The sequence below is a fragment of the Stylophora pistillata genome, unplaced genomic scaffold (genome assembly GCF_964205215.1).
Source record: "Stylophora pistillata unplaced genomic scaffold, jaStyPist1.2 SCAFFOLD_550, whole genome shotgun sequence".
In the NCBI taxonomy this organism is placed as follows: Eukaryota; Metazoa; Cnidaria; class Anthozoa; order Scleractinia; family Pocilloporidae; genus Stylophora; species Stylophora pistillata.
The window spans coordinates 53,430-64,721 of NW_028290800.1; the positions used below are offsets into that span (position 1 = coordinate 53,430).

General features: G+C 38.8%; 1 protein-coding gene and 2 pseudogenes across 2 annotated transcripts; 2 read left to right on the top strand and 1 right to left on the bottom strand.

Moving 5' to 3' along the window:
- Positions 1-1,129: 1,129 nt before the first annotated feature.
- On the top strand, positions 1,130-2,926 carry LOC148715965 (uncharacterized). Its single transcript, XM_088746208.1, has one exon. The coding sequence runs from the start codon at positions 1,142-1,144 to the stop codon at positions 2,570-2,572; it is 1,431 nt and encodes a 476-aa protein (XP_088602334.1). The 5' UTR covers positions 1,130-1,141; the 3' UTR covers positions 2,573-2,926.
- A 1,835-nt stretch (positions 2,927-4,761) lies between these two features.
- LOC148715966 (uncharacterized) lies at positions 4,762-8,520 on the top strand (annotated as a pseudogene).
- Positions 7,321-9,162, bottom strand: LOC148715967 (uncharacterized; annotated as a pseudogene). Its single transcript, XR_015995733.1, has 2 exons — positions 8,697-9,162; positions 7,321-8,428 (listed from the first exon to the last, which is right to left on the bottom strand). The product of XR_015995733.1 is annotated as an uncharacterized LOC148715967 (transcript).
- Positions 9,163-11,292: the final 2,130 nt, after the last annotated feature.

Below are 11,292 nucleotides of genomic sequence, written 5' to 3' on the forward strand. Positions count from 1 at the left end.
ATTAAAGAGAAAGCTTTTGCCGAAACACTTTTATTTCTAAAAGTAATTAAAAGGCTTCCGAGCAAATTTTGAAACATTTTTTGATAAGTAACTGTCACGATGTGACACCTGTCAATTAAAGAAGAAAGAAGCATACGCTTTTGAAGAAACAGCAGTACTGGTATGACAAACACACACGATCATGCGGCGATTTTCTCGTAAAAAGAGAAACAGAGATCTTACGGAAAGTATTTTTTATTTCCAACGACGATTAATCTTCGAAGATTTACCTCTGTTCCGTTTTCAAATTTCACGGAAAGTCAAATTGTAAGTGAATGCAAATATGTGTTTTGGAGTTGTCAGTCTGCTTGTTTGTTTTCTGTAATGGCGTGTGTAAATCGGTTTTTCTTCCACCGAAAAGCTGAAGTCGATGAGACTCTTTCTACCTAGACACAAAGAGATTTAATGCGACTTTTATTTATCGAATTCCTCCGTTTCTGCCGTGAAATTTACGACGAAAGTGTATTTTAGGATTTTGAACTGGTGCTGAATAAAATTCTTTCTTAGCCTAAACTTATAAATTCGTTTGTATCTGGCGCATGTCAAACCCATTTGCAGCTTAAAAGTCAAACAGGGATTGTCACTTACTAAATTGGCTTGCCATTAAGTGTTATGATCGCCTTCGTATGAAATTGTTTTTTTTTGTTGTTGTCCTTTTACTAGTCCGCGTTTTACTAGTCCGCGTTTTTACTAGTCCGCGTTTTACTAGTCCTCGTTTTACTAGTCCTCGTTTTACTAGTCCTCGTTTTACTAGTCCTCGTTTTACTGGTCCTCGTTTTACTAGTCCTCGTTTTACTAGTCCTCGTTTTACTAGTCCTCGTTTTCCTAGTCCTCGTTTTACTAGTCCTCGTTTTACTAGTCCTCGTTTTACCAGTCCGCGCTTTACTAGTCAGCGTTTTACTAGTCCGCGTTTTACTAGTCCGCGTTTTACTAGTCCACGTTTTACTAGTCCACGTTTTACTAGTCCGCGCTATACTAGTCCTCGTTTTACTTGTCCAGTCCAGTCCAGTCCAGTCCTCAAAATACCATATGCCATTTCAGTGCCCTTATACGGTAAATGACGTTGATGTGAAGCATTCTACCTCAACCGCATCGAAATAGCATGCACGATCTCTTCGCTGTCTTCCGCTTTTCATTTGCCTTCCAGAGAACACCCTGTGCAGTTAAACATATCCTCAGGTCTATCAAAATGCCGTTTGCCTATCGTCTGGAAAAATTCAACTTTCACAGTTTTGATACTGAAAGAGAGTCAATCGGAAAGCTTCTTCCTCCTCAGGCTGATGCTCTTAAAAGTCTCGAAGAATTCTTCCATCAAAACCCTGTGGGGCTAACTGCTATGATTTCCATGCCGACAGGATCTGGTAAAAGCGATGTGATAAGTTGTCTACCGTACTTTTTAGGCAAAACTGGGTTAACTCCACCCCCCGAGGATGGTGCTCCTCCGTACGGAAGTCCACTTCATCCATTTGATAAGCCCGTGCTGGTTATTGCGCCAGATCTGGAGATTGCAAAGCAACTAGAGGGATCTTTGCTGCGGGTGCGGGAAGGAGAACATGAGGATAACTTTCTGCTGCGAAGAGGGATAGTGCCCAAAGAGCATGCTCGAGGAGTCCTTCCAGTAGGAAAGAAGATCCAGGAAACATTCGAGGTCACGCAACCCAACATATTAAAAGGAAACGAGATTCTAATCGCTAACGCCCAGAAGTTTCTAGGGAAAGACTGGGAAGAATGTTTACCTGACAACCTATTTCGACTTATCATCGTCGATGAAGCGCATCATCACCCCGCTAAAACATGGCGTCGAATCGTGAACCACTTCAAGGACCGTGCAATGGTAGTCTTTTTCACTGCAACTCCTTTCAGAGGTGATGGGGACCTTGTCCTAAAGGAGGGAGAAGGGAAGATCATATATCACCTGTCACTTGAAGAGGCACGGGCTCAGAGAATCATACGTCGTACTGACTTCGATGAGGTCAACGGTGACGATAAGACCCACCCTGAGGATGAGATCTGCAATGACCTCGACAAAATCTACAGAGGAATCCTTCGGACAGTACATGCAATTCAGGAAGAAAGAGACGAAAACCATCCTCTACCTGATCGTACCCCACACATGGCCATCGCTATTACGAAGGATACTGCAGAAGCAGTCCGCGTGGTAAATGCAGCCCATAAAATTTGGAAATGTCCTCGTGAACAAATAACCGTGTACTATTCAAAAATGTCAGAGCATACAAGACGAGCGATTATGACAGCAATTCGAGCAAACCGAATAAAGCTTGTGGTTGTGGTGTCTATGCTTCTTGAGGGTTTTGATCACCCACCAATAAGCATAGCCGCCATAATGACGAGGATTGTCTCCACTGTGAAGTTTGTGCAGTTCATTGGAAGGGCACAAAGAATTGTTCGTGGTAAAGATCGTGAGCCGGAGTCTGAAAATATAACAGCACACATCGTTACCCACAGAAAATTTGAACAAGCGAGAAACAACGAACTCTTTGAAAGCGAGAGGCTGATACCAGAACATGAATGACCAGGGTTCTTTAGACATATTTACATCCCAGAAACAGAAGAAACATTGTTTCTGCCTTACAAATGAATTCTATTCTTCTAATTGTTGTTAAAGAATTTTAGTAGATTGAAGGACTATTTTTTCAGTTCCTGTTTGAGTCATTCAAACTCATAACTTAGCAATTAGTGGTAACAATTAGTTTTTTTAAGTTTAACCATGGAAGGTGGATGACTTTGTGTAACCTTTGAAAGTATAACTTACATAAAGTTGACAACTGATGAAACCTTTAATTGTGGTTCTAGAAAGTGTAACCAACTGAATTGAAAGTTTTTTCTTTCAAAATAGTCCAACAAAATACATTTCTAAGCATTTTTATTACTGCTTACTTTCATTTTGGATCTAATTCCTATCCATCCCCAGTCTGATTTTAAGCCAGTTGTATGCAACTGCCAGCCAATTTACCATTTCAACTTTGTTGATATATCTAAATTATGCCAGCCAAAATATTTCCCAAATTAAAAGAAAAAATAGTGGCATTAATGGCTTGACCACCTCACTCCCCCACTCCCTCAAAAAAAAAAAAAAAGGAAAAGGAATATCATAATAAGTGAATTAATAGATTTTGAACCAATTAATTCCAGAGGGGAATACCGGTTGCCAGTTGTTTTGTTCCCACAGCTCAGCAATAATGTAGTGTTTTTATTTGGAAAATCCTAACTAACCCCTAACTCCAAAGATCTGATTGTCAATTCTTCCCTCCACCTGCTATACATTTCCTTGTAAATTAGTTACAAATATTTAGTGCTAGATCAAGGTTACAACTTCTGCCTGTTAAGTTTGAGTCTTTGCAGGATAATTAAAAACTATTCACCAATGTGGAGGTGCTTAGTGGTGGATATTTACTGAGCTGCAAAGCAGCAAGGTAAATATCAACCACTAACCACCAACACTGAGGTGAATGGTTGTTTTAGTATATACTAAATAATTTGGATATATGAACAAAGTTGAAATGGTAAATTGGCCACCGTAACGATTACAAAAGCTGATGTTTCGAGCGTTAGCCCTTCGTCGGAGCAAATAGAGGAATTGTGGGTTGTGTGTGCTTTTAGTATATGGTAAAAGAGCAAGATAATACACATCTCCAAAAATTACTTTGAGTGATTTCTTTGCTTTTCATAGATGCAAACCGGGACGCCATTTTCCCGAGTTGCTTGGAGGAAAATAGCAAAGGATATTTGGGGTGACTAGCCAATCAGAGCGCACCTTCATCGCTATTAACTGTTTAATGTATGGATATTACAGGGTGAAGTTACATGTTAATCGTTAAACAGAATTTTGCATGTACCTTTCTCCCTTGACTATGCTAACTTGTCATTTGCAACAATCAACACATATTCATGCCCCTGTACAAGGTGTTTTGAATGAATGTATATTTGGATGACTAGCGATTCAGATAAGAAGTATCTCAAACTGGGTATGAATCGACCAAATTTGGCATGGCCAGAAATCCGAGACAGTATGTCCGCCGAGCAGGTGCATTGATACCGAATACAATCTTAGAATACAAACGCGTAATTCAAGCCGTTACAAAGGAAACAGTGAGATTTTGAGTTACCTCGGTTTATTCTCCGTTATTACATCCCTTTGGAAGCTTCAGCCCAAGGTCCAAAAATCTTAAAACAAAGTTAACATCTCGTACAACCTGAGGAATCACGTTGTTAATATTTTCGTGGTGGTTAAACCGGTTCCCAAATCCGATCTTTCTCAGCGCAAAAATGCTTGAAATCCGCCATATGTCCTCTCTATTATCTCGCCGAGTTCCCATTTTCGCAAAAATATCAACTGGTCTCATGAGGGTTTTGGTATCCTTCCAAAAATCCGCTTGCTTTGTTTACACCTGAAACTTCACTTTTAGTTTAAAATTGAAGTGTTTCCTTATCATTAAACCGGTTCCAAAAGACGTTGAAAATCAGGGAAAATACTGTCGATGACAATGCTTCAAAAAGAGCGATTTAAAGGGCCAGAGGAAGACAGCCATGAGCCACGCTTTGGACTCGTAAATTCATAGTTTTGATCTCGCAAAGTCGTCCATGTTACATCCATGAATCTTCATTCTATGCTTTGTAACCTCCCCTTGTTAATAGAGCCCAGGGACTGGTAAGTTAAGCATATTAAGAGTAATAAATTACATCACTATTTTGCAAGTCAAAATGTCGGACGAATTCAGTGAATGCTCTTTAAATTCTAAACGCAAAATCGTGATTAACCAGCCAGAAATTCGTTATGCAGCGAAAGCTGACGTGAATGAGATAATTTTTGCCCTGGATATACCCTTTCCACTGTTAAAAGAGTGGCACAAAATGATCGCAACTTCGTGTGCTGAGGGCACTTCCTGTCAAAATTTTCCTGCCGGAAGTGAAGACGAACAGGCCGGCTCAACTGAAATTACACACAAAATCGATTACGTGGATCTGCTGGAACATTGCATTCCTCGTGGCTTTTTTGCTTTTACAGATGATGAATTGATACGCAGTGAAATCAGTGTTCATTTGTCTAAACTTGCCAGTACAGTTGTACAACTGTATAAGAAAACCAAAGGTAGAGCCAGAAAGGACTTGGATGAAAGAATTAAAAAATTTCACGTGTGCGAGGGGCAAGTGAAATCAGTCAGAGAAGTTCATGAAGAAATGGAGTCAATGAGAGATGAACTTAACGAATGGAAAGCCAAGCACAAGGATTTGGAAGAGGAAACAAAAGAAATATATGAACAACTGAGTGTCTCATTAACTGACAGCAAGAGGGTCATAGGGGAGGTCCAGAAATCAAATAGAGAACTGGAGCACTATCTTGCAGTTTTAGAGGAGGCAACAGGCTTCTCTACTTACAAAGGAAAACAAGTTTCAGAGGCAAAACAGAAGGCAAGAACCCTTAAATGCTTCCTCTCAAGAGCTGAGACAGCTTAATGGTTTTCCAAATCTTTTGGGCTAGATTTAGATAGCCTAAATGTAAAGGAATTGGACACAGGTGGTATTCACAACTTGCATTTTTCTCAGGAATCTGGACAAAATGGTGCAGGTTCTAAATATAGCAACTTGCCAGAGCAAGATAAGGAAAAGATTGAACAAATTCTTTTCTTGCTTGATAAATTCTGTGTGGAAGATGCCTTTTACCATGAATTAACAATGACATTTGGTGGTCTCCCTAGATCTTATCTGGTAAAACAATGCCGAGATGACCTAAACAAAATGTGCCACATTGATCCACTCCAAGGGAAACACATTGGAGCTAAAGTAAGTTCAGTGGGAGATTTATTAAAGGAACATGTCCAGCATTACCTGCAGCAAAATCCATCATTTAGTACAGATGACAAAATACAAATTAAAGTTAATGGCGATGGAGCACGCATGACAAGGAATTCCAATTTTATTCTTCTTTCTTTCTCGATTCTTCAAACTGAACAGTCTGTTATGTCTGCCAAAGGAAATAGGACAATTGCTGTTGTGAATGCCTCTGAAGGGTACCAGACACTAAAGGAGTCATTCGGAGGGATCTTTGAGGAAATCAATCAACTGGTTGCCTCTGGGAAACTTGTATTTCATGAAAAAGTAGTAAACACTGAATTCTTTTTAGGAGGTTATTATAAATTTATTTTACTTATGCTAGGGCTCAAAGGTGCCACCTCAAATTATGCTTGTGCCTGGTGTAAAATTCATAAATCTGAGCGATGGAACATAGGAGAAAACTACTCTACCTACAACATGCCACCACTTGCAAGATCCCTTAAGGAAATCAGCAAAATGTCCTCTCTTTCTAAAGATAATTATTGCTGTGACAAAAAGCCACTGCTTAACATAGAACTAGACCACAGTGGTTGATGAGCTCCACTTGATGCTAAGAGTGACCGACATTTTAACAGATAACATCATTACAGAATGTCTCAACTGGGATAAGGATGATGACTTAAATCGAAAAAAAGGAGAGCCACAAGGTCTTCACTTGAAGAAACTAATTCAAGTAATAAGATCTTGTGCGATTTCTTTTGATGTGTGGGAGCAAAAAAATGCTGATGGTAAGGCAAGCGGAAAATATGACTGGACTAGTCTCTTAGGAACTGACAATAGAATTATGTTAGAGGCACTGCCAGACAAGTTGAAAAGCTGCTTGCACCCCCAAACTTCAGATGCAGTTGTTAAGGTTTGGAAAGGGTTTGGAAATCTCTATCGAATTGTAAACAACTGGGCTCCAGACAAAGAGCTCAATGCTTTCTTCTCTCAAGCTAAGGGGTGGATCAGCAATTTTCTCGAGCTCAATGGCAAAAGGGAGGGCTACGAGCGAAGCAGAATCACACCTTATATGCACATCATGGTTGCCCACATTCCCAAATTTTTAGAAAAGTACAAAAATGTCAAAATCTTCACAGGCCAAGGGGTGGAGAGAAACAATGATGTGGCACGTAGTGTGATCCTCCGAAAATCTAACAAATGGGATTCAGCCGGGGATGTCCTGCGACAAGAGCATAGGCAATAGGTGTTACACAGTCGTGAGAGGGAGGTGCGCTCATACGTTAAAAGAAAACCCACTTATTGGGATGAGGAAATCAGAGAAAAAAGACAAAACAAACGCAAGAGCCATGGTAATCAACAATCAAGTGAAGCTGACCCTGAATTGCATACTTCTCAGCCCACAAGCCTAACCGAACCTGACTTTGAAAAAATGTCAGTAAAGGAATTAAAAAATGAACTTAAGCAGAAAAATGGCAAAGGATTCAGTCATAAAAAAAAAGCTGAACTCATTAAACAACTAAAGGAAATTTGTGCACAAGAAAGTACACATCCAAGACAGTCAGCTCAGTGCAATGGCAGCTCATGAAACTATCAAAAATTCAAAAGCTTTTACACTACAGAGAGTTTAAAAATGTAAGACAGTTTAAATATAATAAGCTGTCAATCCAAAGCAGACACTCTGGAAGTTACTAAAAAAAAATGATAACTTTGCCTGATAGAATCTTGAGAAGAAAACTAACTTTCAGCAAGACATAGTGGACCATTCTTTGGTACTGGTCAATAAACATCATGTGTAATAACTACATTTGTAAATTATAGCAAAGAAACTAACCTAAAATGAAAGAAAGTCTATCAACCTTCCATAAGTGTCTGCTTTGAATTGCCATTGATTCTAGAGAACCCTTTTACTCCCAATGGTTAACTTCAAAAAAGGGTTAAAGGAGTGCCAAACAACAAAAAGTAAAAAATTAAAAAAAACAAAGGACTACAACAAACAAAAGAATATAATGCAAACAAGAGAAAAACAAAGGCCAAAGGATCAAGTATACAACACATTCAATAATTGTGACTTCTGCTGGTCTCCTTTCAATTACCCCCCCCCCCCCCCAAAAAAAAAAAAAGAAAAATTCGAACAAATAGTAATTGGGGAAAAGGGTTGAATTAAAAAGCACTAACCTATGGTACAAAGGTACATGGCTGTAGGCTGAAGTCCAGGGAAAGCTTCTCAATGAGCATTCGTTGATCTTCTTGAAGCTTTCCCTGAACTACAGAAAAGGTTTTAGGTGACTTAGAAAGAAATAGCCTCACTTTAACAGGATATTTTACCCGAACCCCATCCCCATTACTGTCACACACAACATCCCAGTTTTCAGGAAATTTGCACCTATCAAAATCAGTTTTTTCTAATAAAATATACCCCTTCTGCCTAGCTTCCCTCCCCTTTCCATGAAACAAAAACCTAAAACAATCATAATTAAAATCTAAAATAAAATTGCCCCTATTTTTATTTTTCAATTTTACAAGAATTGATACCCTAAGGGCATCAATGTTTTGAATAAGCCTTTCCTGGCTTATGTTTGGCTTGTTGTAGGATCTGTTGTAAGAGAAAGAAAAAGAAAACCAGGATAAGTTAACAGGGTTTCACAGCCCTTATTCATTATAAATAAACAATGTTGCAATACTACATCGTTATTGTAGAGTGATATAAAAATTATTACAAAGGGCAGATATGAGAAATTACTATTTCTGGAATCAATACTAGCTTATAATAAACTTGCAGTTTCTGAGTGCATTTTTGTCTTCTTACTTACATTACAGTATGAAATATTGTATGTTCTCTGTAAAGATAAGAAGCAAAATACCTGATTAGATCGGTAGTGAGGTTTTCTTCATCCTCCCAACTATTAAAGAAGGCGCTAAAGCCTTTCCACTTGATTAAATATTGGGCCTGGAAATGGAAGGTAAAAGGCTTTAAATATGCACCACAAGGATAATATAATAACACCACAAGGCTAAGATAATAATTATTTACTCAGCGTCGATCGTGAGGTCCTCTTCAACACGAGCCTCTCAACGGGAAAATAGTCCTTGGAGGCAGTAGTTTTCTTTTTCTAGAGATTCTGATGTCCCCATACAAGATCAGCAGAGGACATTTTCTGCATTTTCCGAAACAAACCGCGGGTATTTCGGCTTGAACTTCTCACTCCGTCCACCATTATGCATGAATCATTCTACACACCGTAATCGGATAGTAGAGCGCATGTGCAGTAAGAATTTGCCTGGATTTGTGCGCCCCCATTTCAAACCGCTGGCTGTCTCGGATTTCTGGCCATGGTACAAAAGTACCAAAATTTCACTGTACTTTTCACTTCTATTGAACAGTCACTGCTAATAAGCAGTCATGGTCACCCTTGACTGAGTTCCAACACCATGTTTGTATTGTCCTTCACCTGTATTGAATGGTCACTAAGTACAGAACCACTAAAAAAAAAACTGAGAATAATCTTTCAAGTAAAATTACATCGACGCTTACCTCCCCTGAAATAGATGTTAGCAGCATTTTTTAAGTAAGGTTTTGTACATTTCATGGTCACTTATAGCATAAATGATGTTTGTTATCATTTTTTACAGTACCCCTATTCTGTGAAACCTGTATTTAACAGTCAACCAGTTTTAAGTGGTCACCCTACCAGTCCGCATAGCCCATTGCAGAAACCTGAGAGGACTGGGAAAGAGTGTAGTTGTTTCCCGTTTGTTTGAAAAACTAGGATATTCAAATTAAAAGATCAACTAAATTTGAGAGTCTAAAGCAAGATTAGAAGTATTCAAAGGAGGAAAATAGCAAAAGGACAGCTTTTCATTTCTCACCTAAAATAGAGAGTTTGTATGGATTGGGTAGACAGGCTAAAAGATTTTAAGAGTTTGTATGGAATTTTTGCAACTTTTGCAAGGCTCCGATTTGGACACTTTTCTGCTGAAAACTCTAAAATTTGACTGGGTAGCTTATCATTCCGTAACATTTCAGTTGAAATGTTTAGATTTTCAATGTAATCATTATAATAAACTCGTCCCAGTCCTCTCACGTTTCTGCAACGGGCTTATAATGGTTGACTGCTTAATACATGTTTGACTGTAGTAGGAATACAAGAATACAGGGATGCAAACCTGTTTCTATCGCCACTTTACAGAAACTGTTAAAAAGACCTTTTTATAAATATTAGTATGAAAATGAGTTTTGGATTTTCAATTAAGCTGTATTGTTACATTTCTGTCTCCATTTGCTTGCAGAGTTCTTTTATGTGTTATCTTGTCTATTGCTTTTTGTGCTATTGCTGTGCTAACTTAATAAGTGTCCCCCCCCCCTCAATTAAGCACCCTACTTTCAAGAAGCTAACCCCTCCTTTAGAAAGCTGCATCGCTGTCTTTAGACATGAATGGAGCCTTGAAAAAAAATATCAAGCCTTTAATAAAAATGTCAGGCAGTAACTCACTATTTACCACCAATTGCTACTTGTACCAGCCCCCTATAAAAGTGTTGAGGAAAGTGGAATAGTTGTTTGAGATGAACTGGCATCTGACAAGAGGTAGTAACTACTTCATGTGATGACCTCACTTGTCCATTACAGCATAACAGAGAAGATGCTCATCAGAAATGAATGAGTATAAATTCTATTAATGTTGAACTCAATTAAGGCAAAGGGGTGTAGCTTACGGAAGGTCCTGAGTTTCTTATGACCCTACTCCATGAGACACTGTTCGTTTTTCTCTAAATTCCATGACATACAGAAATCATTCAGATGGCAAAAGAGCATGAATCTGAAGAACCTGCACGACATAAATCACTCACTGCTGATCCAGCAAAATGTAAATTGTAGTAAAATATGTTGTGGATGTAAAAGATAACAGCAGTAAGGGCATTCTGGGCGACACAGTGCGACTGGCCCTTTGAAAAATCATAGCTATGCCCCTGAGGGTTTACCATGCCAGATCTAAAACTCAGCTCATAATTGGCACCATCTTTACTTAAGGCATCTGTCGTTGAGTATTGGCCATGTATCGGCCCATAAAGAATTTATACCCACACTCAGCCCACACTACTGCCACTTGGTTGGCTCTTGTTACTGAGCTCAATTTTCTCCACTCAAATAAGAACTTATTTTCTCTAGCCATGTAAAAGGGACTTTCAGCAACATTCATCTATTCCAGACTGTTTTTTTTTTTTTTTTTTTTATCATGGCTTCTATATACAGGTACTGCAAACTAGCTAACGCTGGTCTGAAAGGATCTGTCGTGTTCTCTATTGATAATATATGGTGAAGAGACTAAGAGATGGCTGCCCTTCCATCAAAACCATGGTTAACAATACACATATACCACCTACAGTCTACTGATACACCATCACCACTCGACCAATATACCACCAACTGCTGATTGCAACATAAAGGTGTCAGATGAGTG

What these genes read in the sequence shown, in the direction of transcription:
- LOC148715965 (XM_088746208.1), top strand. Translation starts at nt 1,142, where the DNA reads ATGCACGATCTCTTCGCTGTCTTCCGCTTTTCATTTGCCTTCCAGAGA.